Here is a 15372-nt window from a genome sequence, read left to right on the forward strand (position 1 = left end):
CTCCGTCGATCAGTGGTGGCAGTGGTCTAGCTGACCTGTCGTAGTATCGCTTTTGTTGTTGTTGTCTCTGTGCACGTTTTCCATGCATTTCCTTGTAGCTGACGACCTCAGGTTGCAGCTGCTGGTTGGTGCTGGGAAGGATTGAGCGAAGTCTGCGGCTCATCAACAGCTGGGCTGGTGATTTGATGTTGTCAACTGGAGTGTTGCGGTATTCAAGGAGACTGAGGTAGGGGTCTCTCTTGTCTGCTTTTGCTTTATCCATGAGTGATTTAGCAATCTGCACAGATTTTTCAGCAAGGCCATTACTTTGAGGGTAATGCGGGCTTGTGGTGACATGTGTGAACTCCCATGCTTTTGTGAAGGATTCAAACTCATTTGATTTGTAACAGGGCCCATTGTCAGATATTAAAGTCTCTACAATGCCATGCCTGGCAAAGGCTGCTTTCAGCTTGTGTATCACAGCTGCAGATGTGTTGCTGTGAAGCTTGTCGAGTTCGAAGTATCTGCTGTAGGAGTCCACTGTTACGATGTAGTCCTCGTTGTTCCAGGTAAACAGATCGGTTGCCACGACCTGCCAGGATCGGTCTGGGATACAGTGAGGTAACATTGGCTCTTTGGTGTTTGAGGGGCGTCGTTCAAGACATATGGCGCATTTACCAACAATGTCCTCTATTTGTTTGCACATTCTGGGCCAAAACAAAATGTCCCGTGTTCTCTGTTTGCACTTTTCCATGCCCATGTGTCCAGCATGGATCTTTGTCAAAATCTCTTCTCTGAGACTGGTAGGAATAATGATTTTCTCTCCTTTGAAAATTATTCCGTTGATCTGTGATAGTTCATCACGATGGTTCCAGAATTCTAAGACGCTCTGAGGGCATTTTCTCCTCTCCTCAGGCCATCCATCCTGTATGACTTTCCTCAGCTGTGCGAGTTGCGAGTCCTTTTCTGTTTCTGCTTGGACCTCCTTCAGTTTTGTGTCACTAACTGGTAAGTTGCTGTACACCGTGTGCACTTACATGTCCATACCTTCACTGAGGCTGCTGTCCTTACAGGTAAGAAACTTCCTGGAGAGTGTGTCTGCGACAGAGATGTCTTTGCCTGGACGGTGAGTGATTGTGAAGTCGTATTTTTGTAGTTGAAGGATCATTCTCTGTAGCCTTGGCGGGGCTGCGGCTAGTGGTTTCCTCATAATTGACTCAAGGGGCTTGTGGTCGGATTCCACAATGACTTGTCGTCCATATATGTACTGATGGAAACGTTTAAATCCGAACAGAATGGCGTAGAGCTCCTTTTCGGTTTGAGCGTAGTTGATTTCACAGTCTGTGAGAGATTTGGAAGCGTAGCCGATGGGCTTTCCTTCTTGCAGTAGCACTGCACCTAGTCCATACTTCGATGCGTCCACTTGGAGTCTGAGCTCTTTCAGGGTCGTAGTAGGCAAGGATTGGTCCTGGTTCTCTCGTGATCAAGTTTTTCACATTCTGGAAAGCAATGTCGTGTTGCTTGTCCCTGACAAACTCACTGGACTGCTTTAGCAGTTGACGCAGGGGTGCATTAGCATTGGAGAGGCTGGGTGCGAACTTGGCTAAGTAGTTGACCATGCCAAGCACTGTTTCCAGCTCTGCACGGTTCTTTGGTGGCTCCATTTCTTTTATGTCTAAGATCTTCTGTGGATCTGGCTTGATTCCAGTCGCTGTAAGAAGATGTTCGAAGTAGCTGACCTCTGTAGCGCCGACTGTGCTCTTCTCGGGGTTGAGCCGGACTCCTCTCTCGCGGGACCTTTGCGGCATCGCGCGGAGGTTTCGGTCGTGCTCCTCTTTGGTTCGGCCATAGACAAGGATGTCGTCCACAATTGCCACAACTCCGTCGAGGCCTTCGTACACTTCGTCGATTTTCCGCTGAAACTCGTCTTGGGCTGAGATAATCCCAAAAGGCAGTCGATGGAACCGGTAGCGTCCAAACGGTGTGTTGAATGTTGTGAGCTTAGATGACTCTTCTGTGAGCTTGATAGCCCAGTAGCCTGATCTAGCGTCCATGACACTGAAGTAGTGTCCTCCCGCTAGCTTGTGTGTGATGCCATCTAGCGTCGGTAAAGGATAATGGGAGCGTTTGATAGCCTTGTTCAAGTCTCTTGGGTCGAGACATACTCTGAGCTTGCCTGTGCGTGGTTTCTCCACCACCACTAAGGCGTTTACTCAGTCAGTCGGTTCTGTAACCTTGGTGACTATGTCAGATTGCTCCATGCTCTCCAACTCTTTCTTCAGACGGGCACGGAGAGCAAGGGGAATCTTTCTCGGTGGGTAGACCACAGCGGTTGCGTCTGGGTCAAGGTGAATGGTACATTCTCCTGGGAATAATCCTATTCCTGTAAAAACATCAGCAAACTCCTCCAGTACATTGTCTGTCTCTACTGGTGCTGTCACTGATAAAACTAGCTTGATGAGGTCCATGTCTAAACATGCTTTAAGACCTAGCACTGCAGGTGCTCTAGTGTCAACAACATAAAAGTCCAACATCATGTCACTTTCCTTGTATTTGCATTTGAAAGTGTATGTGCCTTTTACTGAGAGCTGTTCACCACCATAACCAGTCAGTCTGCACGTGGTGGGCTGTAGCTCGCATTCAGATGTCAAGCTGTGGTACTTATTCAGAGGAATAATGTTTACTTGTGCACCAGTGTCTAGTTTGAACTTTAGCTCTGTGCCTTGTGTTCCTATCTCAATGTCAGCAAAGGCTTGCTCTGTCTCTGATATTTGACTTTCTGTGTCACTGAATCAATAAACAGTTAATCAGCGTTTGACTCTTTGATTGACATTTCATCTTCACTCACTGTGTGTACTGTTTATCCACGGTAAGCTCTGCACACTTTTGCAAAGTGATTCCATTTACCACATTTGGTACACTGTTTGCCTTTAGCTGGGCAATTTCCTTGTTCGCCATGCACTTTGCATCCACAATATCCACTGACCATCTCATCCTTGTTTGCATAATCACAGTCTTTCACAAGCAGACGCAGCTCTGTCACAAACTGTTCAAAAGACTCGCTAGCTCCCTGTACTTTCTCATGGAATTTTTACCTAGCGAATATCGTATTGGTCTTTGGCACAACATATGCTTCAAAACGATCGTAGTATGTTTTCAGTACCTTTGATTCAGCCTCAGTAAGTGTCCATGTGTTGTAAATATCTCTCCCTTTTTCACCGATCCAGAGGAGCAGGTAGCTACACTTTTCCTCTTCTCCTCTTTCCTTCAGAGGAGCCGTGAACATTAGCTCCACATGCTGTTTGTACTTACGCCATGCATCGGGTAAGTTTGTAGACTCCCAGTCCATTCGAGGTGAAGGAACTCCAGATAAATCCATCTTTTAAGACCTTTTACTCTGACACCAAGTCTTGTTTTGCACACTTTGTACAAAATAATAAAATGCAGTACTACAGGATATTTCTTAACGTAGCTCTTTATTAGCTAGCTATAACTGGCATGTTCACGTATCGCCAACCAGGATCAAACTGACCATGACCTAACCATTTGGGTGGTCTTAACCAATCATAGCACAGTATGATATGGCGGTAAAATACATCCAATTATAATTCAGTATGTTTACACATATGAATATTACATCGAACACCATTCACTCTACTAATGTTTACATAACGTTTTACCCACTTTATATGTACATACTGTATTCTAGTCTAAACTCATTCTTTATAAATACTGCTGTACATACCTTTTTTATTAATATACTGTCCATACTGTCAATACACACCATATTCCTGCATGTGGTTATGGAACCCCTACCTGTCCCAGACCTGCTGTTTTCAACTCTTAATTATCGGCTATGAAAAGCCAACTGACATTTATTCCTGATTATTATTTGACCATGCTTGTCATTTATGAACATTTTGAACATCTTGGCCATGTTCTGTTATAATCTCCACCCGGGACAGCCAGAAGAGGACTGGCCACCCCTCATAGCCTGGTTCCTCTCTAGGTTTCTTCCTAGGTTTTGGCCTTTCTAGGGAGTTTTTCCTAGCCACCGTGCTTCTACACCTGCATTGCTTGCTGTTTGGGGTTTTAGGCTGGGTTTCTGTACAGCACTTCGAGATATTAACTGATGTACGAAGGGCTATATAAAATAAACTTGATTGATTGATTGATATTCCCAGAGTACTCTGTTCTCTTGGCCCTCCCACCCCTACGGGAGTGTGCAGACCAGTCCAAGCTCTTCTCTATCCTGGCACCCCAATGGTGGAACCAGCTTCCCCCTGAAGCTAGGACAGCAGAGTCCTTGTCTATCTTCCAAAAACATCTTAAAACTAACCTCTTCGAAGAGTATCTTAAATAACTCCACAGCACCCCCCCCCCCTCACACCCCCTCCTCTACCCCCCTAACTCCCACCCTGAAAAAATTCAATTCAGAATGCCTTTTGTAAACTAACACTCACACTTGACTTTTTTTTCACACTTTACTAGCTCTGACTAGAAAATGTACTTACTATGACTGTGATGTGGTTTCCCACCATCTTTTAAGATGAATGCACAAACCGTAAGTAGCTCTGCATAAGAGCATCTGCTAGATGACTAACATGTAAAATGTAAATATATATTTATATTCCGGTCTCTGATATTGCTCTTCTGATCTGTCTTAATTTCTTTCTTTTTTAAATGTTGGATTATGTGTGTATTGTTAATGTATTGTTAGTTATTACTGCACCATTGGAGCTAGAAACATAAGCATTTGATGCACCTATGTTAACATCTTCAAATATGTGTATGCAACCAATAAACTTTGATTTGATTTAATGCAACACACTTTGAAAGGCGGGGGTCTCTGACTTGACAAAAGTGATCCACTTGAATACGCCCATCGCCTACAAACGTGAACGTGGGTTTAATATATTCATACTAAACCATACATGTTCTTGGTTCACACAGATTTGCAAACGCCACGTACATTTAGCTTCATAGCACCTTGACCAACAAGTTTGAGGAACAGTTTGACTGACACATCTTCTGCCCAACTGGCTGCCAATGCGACTATTTCACAAAGCGACGAGATATATGTCTACCCAATGAGGATAGTTGAGGCCACGTGGGGGCGTTACCATGGCAATTAGCCGGTAGGTTGATCTTACTACTAGGAAGGGTTGTCACTAGTTACCCCAGCCATAAAGTCAAAATTGGCATCGTAAAAAAATGTTTTGTTGCCTTTTGGTCTTAATTTAAGGTTATGGTTAGACATAAGGTTAGCAGTGTGGTTAAGGTTAGGGTCCTGGATAGCTTTAAATTCAGATATTACGAAGAAGGATTATATATATTTTTTTAAATAGGCGGGGTTTAGCACAATTATGACTTTGTGGCTGTGATAACTAGTGATGACCACTAGGGTTAGGAAGAGACTCTGGCCGGTGTAAAGTGCATGACAGCTGTTAACAGACTCCAGTCTTTTTAACGTTTGGATAAATTAACGTTTCAAAGGCGCAACGGGACAGACAATTACTTGAAGGGGCAGCTGTCAAAGTAAGTTTCTGTTTCTCTTAGATTTAAATGACATTTATTATCATGCTATTATGGGCAAATGACAGTTCAGTAACGTTAGTTGGACATGTTGGACCAGTTGAAGGGAAATCATCCACAACCTACTTGTTGGACACTTGAGTAGTTATTGTGATGTTTCCAGTATTTCTTACACATTTAGCCAGAACTCATTATTATCAAGAATATTATTATCAAAGACCCACAATATGGACCTGATAAAATTAGACAGCCAGATCACAGATGTAACAACAGGTTCAAAACTACTGGATGCTGCTGATGTGGTCGTGTCGTGAAGTAATACCTAAACAGGTTGATAAGGTTCTCTTTCAGGTGTCAAAGCCCAAGAGAACTGGGCCAAGTTCAGTTGCCAAACGTTGTCGATAGAAATGCCTTGAACAGAGTCGACATTTTAAATGTTTTTATTTAACCTTTATATAACTAGGCAAGTCAGTTATGAACAAATTCGTATTTACAATGACGGCCTACCGCGGCCAAACCCGGACGACGCTGGGACAATGGAACTCCCAATCACGGCCAGATGTGATTCGAACCAGGGACTGTAGTGACGCCACTTGCACTGAGATGCAGTGGCATCACTTGGGACACGATGCCTTGTTCTACATGTTGGAGAGGCATTTTTGTTCTACATAAGATATTTCTATCTGAACGTTCCAAAACGTTATGTCTTGCTGAACACACTCCCTTGTTTATCCCACAGACACGTGAGTGGCACAATCACCACTGTTTTCTTTTGGTGGGGAGGTTACTGTGGAGATTGAGATTAAACTAGTTTAACATTTTACTTGTCAACACATTGGTCAATAGGGAGTTGTGGGTGTGGGTTCACTGGTTGCAAAATCAATGGCCCATTTCCCAGGCCAGTGAGCTTACTGAAAGAAGGTGATGTTTACAGTATAAACCTATTTGTTCTTATCACTATGAAACATTTAGGATTGTAATATACACTCTATACATAAAGAGCTCAATTGGCAACTGGCAATATCAATTACATACCTATAGGCTCAAACAGATGCTGTACATCTTGCCATTCTATGTCTGTAAAAAATGGATTAGTGTTATTTCATTTGACCAACTGTGAAATATGACATTTGTCTGTTTTACCATCAGCAATTTCTCATAGTTTCCCTTGAAGCAGCTGTTGTGTAGCCAATAAACCTTAGGCTGGTGATGCTCTCCTGTGTACTTTCCCTTGAAGCAGCTGTTGATGTAGCCACTTATTAACCTTAGCCTGGTGATGTTCTCCTGTGTACACAGATGTTGTGGAGTAAAGCCTTCTGCCGCTACCCTGTGTTCGTCCTGAGCCTGTGGTTCTGTCTGGAAGCAGTGCCCATCGCTGTGGACAAGACTAAAGTGGAAACCCCAGAGCAGAAACTAGAGGCGCCACAGAGTGTGGTGAGTGGAGTATGTGTGTTGCAGTACTTATCATGTGCAATTTGATGAAGAAGTGATAACGACTGTGTAGGAAGCAGATGGTCTTTTAATACTTGACAAATAATATTTTAAGACTGGCTAAGGCTAGGCTATTTGAACGCATAAGAAAGAAGAAAGGCACTCTGAGCATCAATAATGTGTAAGAAAGAGGAAGGGCTGCAAGAAACGGAAGGAGGTTTAGACCTAAGCCATATGAAACCAATGTAAACCTCTCCCCTTTCATCTCTGTCCCACTTACGCACTACAATGTGGATTTTGACCGTTTTTTTGGTTTCAGGACACAGGGCTTCACTATGACCGCTACCTCAGGGAAGTCATTGATTTCCTGGAGAAGGACCAGCATTTCAGAGAGAAGCTCCACAACACAGACATGGAGGACATTAAGGTACCCCAGCAGCTACAGCATTTGCAGGGTTGTGTTCATTAGGCACCAAACGGACAAAAAAACAAAAAAAACAGGGAGGGACTACCCAGACTTGTCCAATAAGAAATGCTCATTTTATTTTTCTGCCTCAAAATGTTTTCAACTGTTCGTTGCATGCCCTAATGAACATGACCCAGCTGGCCTCCTGGTCGGCTTCAATTTATTGTTATTGGTCACTCGGAAATCTCTGTTTGCTTTTGTTTCTGAGCAGCAAGGCAAGCTGGCCAAAGAGCTGGACTTTGTCGGCCATCACGTGAGGACCAAACTTGACGAGTTGAAGAGGCAGGAGGTGAACAGGCTACGGACACTCATCAAAGCTAAACAAGACGTTGAGGGAGGGCATGGTACGCTGGTCTGTTGTTCAAATATGTCCTGTCCAACTGGCAGCCATCCTATCAGCAGGAACATTTGTCCAATTGACAGGACATATGATGCAATGCACCACCAAAATGTCCATGTTGACACATTTTGGAAGAGGGCTTGGGGTACTACTAACAAGCATGGTCTTGCACTCAAACAAGACCATGCTTATATTGGGACTGCCAGAAATACCTGGCTGCGGTCACCGCCAAAGCAAGAGTCAGTCATCAAAACAATCTCTCAACTGCCTGTGAATTTTTAGCACAGTCTTTTAGCATCGCACTACCATTGTCCAATATCCACAATGTTAATAACTGCTTGGTGTTATCATTCAAAAGAGGTGTGAGTGACTAGTTTATTATTGTTAAGGGAGGATTTTAATGTACAATATTCTAGAGTAAAGGTCACTATAATTTATTACAAACACAGTTAATTACAATGATTGAATTGTGGATACATTTGAGCTGTAACTATACAATTACCTCATCATATAAAGTATGCACCTACTTTTTGGCAGCAGTTGTCAGCAAGCAACTTGTAACCACTTAAATTGTACAGTATTAGTTTCCCTCCTAATAGGAAACTTCTCTCCCCCCCCCCCCCCCCCCCCCAGAAATGAACCACAAGGCCCTGCTCATGCAGTTTGAGTACATGAACCACATGAACCCACACACCTTTGAAGTGGAGGACCTGGATAAGCTTATTAAATCGGTAGGAATGTTGTTTATACACACACTACAACATGATGCAATGTTTAAAATGGCCACACAATGGTTCTTGAAACCAACCTGCTCAGAACATATGGTGCATGGACCAAAATGATACCAGGGTCCATACTCGAAAAGAGAGTTTAAAAGTTCACACGCTGACAATGGCCTGACAGCTGAAATGTTTGCTCTGCACTTGATGTCTCTTGAATGAATAAGCATAAAATAACTTTTAAACTATCTTGTGAGCTAGGACATCCATTTTGAGCCAACAGCCCAAAGGGGTTATAGCCTTGGAGCTAACTTATTGTTTGAATAGCAAATGTATTGGAAAGTTCATCCTGACCATGCACATGTGCTCTGTCTGGTGATGTTAGACAATGGGAAAATGTTTAGAGGACAACAGTGTCCCCAGGACATTTATATGGTCGATTTGACCTATGGAGGTCTTTGAATTACCTTTTTAATGCTCCTCTTTATCCATTGTGAACAAATTAACGTTTTTGTTGCTATTAACAATCCTGAGCTTTCACTTGTAGATTTAATTACACAGAGGCACTGAAGCATTCTGAGCTATTTGTCCTTTGTTGGTGAGAGCTGGCTTGCCAGAGGTAAATGCCCAAATCAGCTTTGACAGTTGAGAGAGAGCCTGGGGTTGTGTGTGAACTAAACTTAAATTCAAGATTTCTCCTTGGTAAAGAAGGACGCAAACCTACTTCCTGTTTTTCTTAATATCTGAATTAAGACTATTTTGCACATTTACACTCAACTAAAAGTGATTTCAGTTTGAACTCTGACCTTTTCAGCGCCTAATGTGAATCCTCTGGTAGCGTGCTACTTCTAAGTGATGAGTCTGAAATCCGTGATGTTCCTATGTGAACTAATATCATTTGCACTTCAAACTAATCACCAAGAGCATGTCACATCCGTTCTCAGTCTCTTCTATAATAGTCTCTATCCACATTTTTTTTATTGGCTTGAAATCCCTCCAGGTCTATGGGTAACTAGTCTCTGACACAGAACTGTGGGCTTAAATAGTATTTATTTTGCTCAGTTCCATACCTACCAAGATATAAAGCCTTTTCAGAAGTATCTAAGGCTAGGTGTTGAATTGAAATTGTGCTTTTGTGTTCATTTGTTCAGTTCTCATTCTCTCCTTTTCCTGGTTGATATATATAGGCTACCAGTGACCTGGAAAACTATGACAAGGATCGTCACGAGGAGTTTAAGAGGTACGAGATGATGAAGGAGCACAAGAGGAAGGAGCACCTGATGAACCTCGACGAGGAGCAACGCAAGGACGAGGAACAGCACTACGAAGAGCTGAGGAAGAAACACGCAAACCATCCCAAAATCAACCACCCTGTAAGACATTTACCCTGCTACTATAACTAAACCCAAAGCTAAATAGCATGCGAGACATTTACCTTGACTTAACCCAAATTCAACCACCCTGTAAGACTTTTACAATGATACCATAATTAAACCCTCTATTGCATGACTGCACATTTACCCCAACATGATGGTTAGACCTATTCCATCAACAATTGCGCCAATAAAATAGTTCCCACTGCCAATTTGTTGCATGAACCGTTTCACCGGCCCAAAAATTATCCACCCATCGAGCATCATTTTGTTTTGTCGATATTTAGGGAAGTTTACAGACAATTTGGCTATGCCGGGTGGAGATTATAACAGTACATGACCAAGATGTTCAAACGTTCATAGATGACCACCATGGTCAAATAATAATAATCACAGTGGTTGTAGAGGGTGCAACAGGTCAGCACCTCAGGAGTAAATGTCAGTTGGCTTTTCATAGCCGATCATTCAGAGTTAGAGACAGCAGGTGCGGTAGAGAGAGAGAGTCGAAAAAAGCAAGTCCCGGACAAGGTAGCACGTCCGGTGAACAGGTCAGGGTTCCATAGCCGCAGGCAGAACAGTTGAAACTGGAGCAGCAGCACGACCAGGTGGACTGGGGACAGCAAGAAGTCATCAGGCCAGGTAGTCATGAGGCATGGTCTCAGGCCTCAGGTCTTCCGGGAGGGAAGAGGGAGAGAGAGCATACTTAAATTCACACAGGACACCTGATAAGACAGGAAAAGTAATCCAGATATAACAGACTGACCCTAGCCCCCCGACACAAACTATTGCAGCATAAATACTGGAGCCTGAGATTACAATGATACTATAACTAAACCCAAAGTCAATCACCATGTAAGACATTTACCTTGACAATCAACCACCCTCTAAGATATTTCAATTATATTAAACCCCAAATTACTGAACCCCAAATGAACTAGCCTGATCTTCAATCTTTTTGTGCTGTAGACCTATAGCCAATCATATGAGTCGGCTATAATGCACAAACAGATCTAGGATAAGGCTCCAACTTAACCACCCTGTAGGAATTTACAGTGATACTAATCTAACAAAGACTCCGTTACTGTATATGGGTCTTTCTATAGATAATGGGGCCAATGTGTGACATTGGGATAAACATTTTTAAAGTGGTTTGAAACAAAAAATAAATGAAATCATAACTCCACCTATACAACAACATAGGCCAAGGACTATACAGTGCCTTCAGAAAGTATTCACACTCCTTGACTTTTTCCACATATTGTTGTGCTACAGCCTGAATTTAAAATTGATTACATTTAGATTTTTTTGTCACTGGCCTACACACAATATCATATAATGTCAAAGTGGAATATTTACAAATTACTATCAAAAATGAAAAGCTGAAATGTCTTGAGTCAATAACCCTTTCTTATGGCAAGCCTAAATACGTCCAGGAGTAAACATTTGCTTAACAAGTCACATAATAAGTTGCATGGAATTACTCTGTGCAAATAATATTGTTTAACATGATTTTTGAATGACTTCATCATCTCTGTACCCCACACATACAATTATCTGTAAGGTCCCTCGGTCGAGCAGTGAATTTCAAACACAGATCCAATCACAAAGACCAGAGGTTTTCTAATGCCTGACAAAGAAGGGCACCTATTTGATGGGTAAAAAAAAGCAGACATTGAATATCCCTTTGAGCATGGTGAATGTATAAATTACACTTTGGATGGTGTATCAATACACCCAGTCACTACAAAGATACAGGTGTCCTACCTAACACAGTTGCTGGAGAGGAAGGAAACAGCTCAGGGATTTCACCATGAGGCCAATGGTGACTTTAAAAGAGTTACAGAGTTGAATGGCTGTGATAGGAGAAAACTGAGGATCAAATAAAAAGTTATTGGTCATATATCACATCATATAATACAATCGGTGTAGACTTTAGTCAAATGCTTACATATGAGCCCATTCCCAACAGTGCAGAGTTAAAAAGTGACAAATGTTTGCTAAATAAAACATTTATTTTACCTTCATTTAACTAGGCAAGTCAGTTAAGAACAAACCATTTTTTTCAATGACGGCCTAGGAACAGTGGGTTAACTGCCTTGTTCAGGGGCAGAACGACAGATTTTTTTTAGCTTGTCAGCTCGGGGATTCGATCTTGCAACCTTTCAATTACTAGTCCAGCGCTCTAACCACAAGGCTACCTGCCGCCCCAAATAGTAACACAATTTTTAAAAACTCAGAAGGCTATATACAAGGAGAACCAGTACCGAGTCAATGTGCAGTAGTATGAGATGGTTGAGGTAATACAGTATGTACATGTGGGTAGGGGTAAAAGTGACTAGGCAATCAGGATATATAATAAACAGAGTAGCAGCAGCGTGTGTGTGTGTGGTGTCAATATGTATGTGTGTTTCGTGTGCTTGAGCATATGTATACAGTTGAAGTCCATGATTCCATGTGTGTTGTTTTGATGGCTTTACTATTATTCTACAATGTAGAAAATAGTAAAAATAAAGAAAAACCCTGGAGTGAGTAGGTGTGTCCAAACTTTTTACCGGTACTGTATAAAATGCTGATTATTATCAATAAGTTGTCCGGCGTAGGAAATCCTCACTGGTTCCCTAGTTTACACTGTATATTGGTATTTCTATAAACTGTACTAGTGAAGTGTGTGTGTGTGTGTGTAGGGCAGTCAGGACCAGCTGAAAGAGGTCTGGAAGGAGTCTGACGGTTTGGACCCAGATGACTTTGACCCCAAGACCTTCTTCAAGCTCCATGGTAAGCTCACACAAGTAGCCATTCACAGGTTCAAAAGCCTAATAAAATATTGTGTCACGTTCTCAAATTACACACCAATCACAATGGACCTTACTAAGAAATCATCAAATTAAGCACTTTTTTTATTGAAGCCATTGTCTTTTTTCCTCTTTTTTGCAGACACCAACGGAGATGGCTACATTGATCAACAGGAGCTTGAAGCCCTGTTCACTAAAGAGGTGTGTGTGTGTGTGTGTGTGTGTGTGTGTGTGTGTGTGTGTGTGTGTGTGTGTGTGTGTGTGTGTGTGTGGTGTAACTCGAGCAGGCCCAGAGTTGAAAAATGTGTATGTTTTTGTAGCTAGAGAAGATGTACAGCCCTAATCTTGAAGAGGATGACATGACAGAGATGGAGGAGGAGAGACTGCGCATGAGGGAACACGTCATGAATGAGGTGAGCTAGCAGGAGGGATGGGGTATGGTGGAGTCACTGAGTCATACAGACACACACACACAAAATCAACACTGCTTCTTCAGTCAACCTATTTGCTGATGTTTCATTCCTTTCATCTGTACTCAGGTGGACACCAACAAGGATAGACTGGTCTCCCTGGATGAGTTCCTGATGTCCACAAACAAGAAAGAGTTCCAAGAGCCAGACAGCTGGGAAGTAAGGGACAGGCAACTACTGCCACCTCAGTGTGGTTTCCTGCTGAAGCTTCAAGTGATCAAGAGGAACTGAATGCTATTGACCCTAATAATGGTGCTTCTACCCTCTCTTTTTCTCCCCTCCACTCCTCTCTCCACGTCTTCTCCTCTCCAGACTCTGGAGCAGGCCCCAGCCTACACGGACGAGGAGATGAAGTTGTTTGAGGAGCAGCTGGCCCAGGAGGAGAGCAACCTCAACCAGAAGAACGTGGAGCTGCAGAAACAGAAAGAGGAGCTGGAACGGCAGCAGGAGCAACTCAACGCCCAGAAAGCTGAGCTGCAGCAGGTAACCTAATACAGTACCTCATATCAATGTTAGCATTTATAAAATGTCAGAATAAACGTCTATTAACAGCTAACGTACCCTTTTGACACAATGCGTCTGCAGTCCCATAGCAGACAAGCTTTGGCACAGTAGCATTAAGTGCTCGGTATTAGAGGGGTAACTAACTTAATAAATAAGTGACTCGTGATTTGACTTTTTTATTCTGTGACATTAGCTCACCCTAAACAAAAGAGAGCACATTTTAAGCTACAATTTGTCTATTGTAACACTTTTGAACTGGGTCATCGCTCTCTGTTTTTTGGGGTCAAATAACATCTCCATCTCTTGTCTGTCTTGTCCTCAGGCGGTGGAACAAATGCAGATAATAAAATTTGAAAAAGCTAATGCGGCCATTGAGGTCAAAGGTCAGTACAAGTTGCCTTTAGTAATAACATCCTCTATTATAGACTAGTATTGCTAACATGAATAATGACCATCGGTCGAATCCTAACTTCCTCTCAAGTCAAATTTTCACATAATCAAGCATTGATGTCAATGGAAGACAAAGTGAAAATTTGACTCTGGAAATCCTAACTTCCTCTTATCTGTTTCAAACGCGATGATGTGCTTTAGATGGAGCTACAGTAGCAGTGCCCCCTGGAGGTCAAGCATTGCCAGTACTACCAGGAGACAGCCAACCTCTACCCCCTAGTCACCAGCAAGACTTACCTGCACACTCTTAGCAGGCCCGGCAAACTTTTTCTGTGTGTGTTTGTACATGTGTGTGTGCGCTCATGTGTGTTTTCGTGTGCATCTGTGTGTAAATTAATCTTGCAACGAATCCGTTTGAGTTAGTTTTAATGTGTTGTCGGCGCTCTACGGTCCCACAATATACCCGGACGCACACATACAGTCCAACAATTTCCCGAGACCAGCTAAACCAATCAGAATGAAGCCTTGGATTTTGACCCACTTCCAGACGTGGCATTCCGAAGCTGGCAGGAACAGCCAGCACAACCAACGAGACTTGAAATAATTGCTGAACCAGGCATTTTGTGGACAATCCACTCTTTGTTATTAGTTATTTTCCCTGACACAACCAGGTCATGGTTTGATATGGGAAGTCATTTGGGATGATTGAGAAGAGGTTTTGTTTTCTACCAAGTTAGGCATGCTACCCAGTGGGATTATTTCTGTGGGGAAAGATTTGTTTAAAATACAAAAGACATTTTGGTTAAATAGTTTACGGAGGTGGGTCAAATGAATGTCAATTTTGATATGCTGCTGGATAGTATGCTGTCATGATAAAATGTATAACTTACCTGGAGATGGTTTACTGTGATAGCCTTGCTGATTCGTTCCTGATATTAATAATTGCCCATACAGATACATTAAGAAGGTACTGTAGTAATTTAATATTGGCCGAAAGAATGTTTAAATGCCACAAACTGCCAGTTGTTTTCGTGTAACAAAAATGCCCCATTGATGTTGAATGTTGTAAATTGTTTCATTGTGGTTGATAGGGACAATAGTGATAAAAAGGAGTCTTGAATGTATGTCATTTATCTTCATTTCCAGTGTCTGTATTTCTGTGTTGGACCTTGTCTTTATTTGTGAGAGTACATATTATGATCACAGTTTAGGACCAAAGTCTATTGTGGGAATAATAACAATAATACATTTCATTTGTATAGCGCTTTTCATTGCAGTGTTATCTCAAAGCTCTACATAGGCAAAAATAATTATCAAAAAAATTACTATAAAAACACATTTAGAATAAAAGGACTTTCCAGATTAGCACTAAG

The 15372-nt window shown here is 42.2% G+C and overlaps 1 protein-coding gene across 3 annotated transcripts; it reads left to right on the forward strand.

The window, feature by feature from the left end:
- The first annotated feature begins 3054 nt into the window (after positions 1 to 3054).
- LOC129862783 (nucleobindin-2-like) lies at positions 3055 to 15123 on the forward strand. 3 transcript variants are annotated; one of them, XM_055934748.1, is made up of 13 exons: positions 3055 to 3158; positions 6811 to 6948; positions 7265 to 7372; positions 7623 to 7755; positions 8385 to 8482; positions 9658 to 9843; positions 12528 to 12618; positions 12778 to 12836; positions 12956 to 13048; positions 13175 to 13264; positions 13418 to 13588; positions 13932 to 13992; positions 14201 to 15123. In XM_055934748.1, exons 2-13 carry the CDS (start codon positions 6811 to 6813, stop codon positions 14308 to 14310), a joined length of 1338 nt encoding a protein of 445 aa, XP_055790723.1. In that variant the 5' UTR covers positions 3055 to 3158; the 3' UTR covers positions 14311 to 15123. The 3 variants fall into 3 exon arrangements, with proteins under 3 accessions (XP_055790723.1, XP_055790720.1, XP_055790722.1); XM_055934745.1 differs by lacking the exon at positions 3055 to 3158 and adding an exon at positions 3169 to 3303; XM_055934747.1 differs by lacking the exon at positions 3055 to 3158 and adding an exon at positions 4397 to 5517.
- The last annotated feature ends 249 nt before the right edge of the window (positions 15124 to 15372 follow it).

This window comes from Salvelinus fontinalis, chromosome 9 (assembly GCF_029448725.1).
Source record: "Salvelinus fontinalis isolate EN_2023a chromosome 9, ASM2944872v1, whole genome shotgun sequence".
Lineage (NCBI taxonomy): Eukaryota > Metazoa > Chordata > Actinopteri > Salmoniformes > Salmonidae > Salvelinus > Salvelinus fontinalis.

Bases quoted from the DNA above. Each gene is read 5' to 3' on its own strand.
- LOC129862783 (XM_055934745.1), top strand. The intron at 8,483-9,657 runs GTAGGAATGTTG...TGATATATATAG, and splicing joins TGGATAAGCTTATTAAATCG to GCTACCAGTGACCTGGAAAA. The intron at 12,837-12,955 runs GTGTGTGTGTGT...ATGTTTTTGTAG, and splicing joins AAGCCCTGTTCACTAAAGAG to CTAGAGAAGATGTACAGCCC.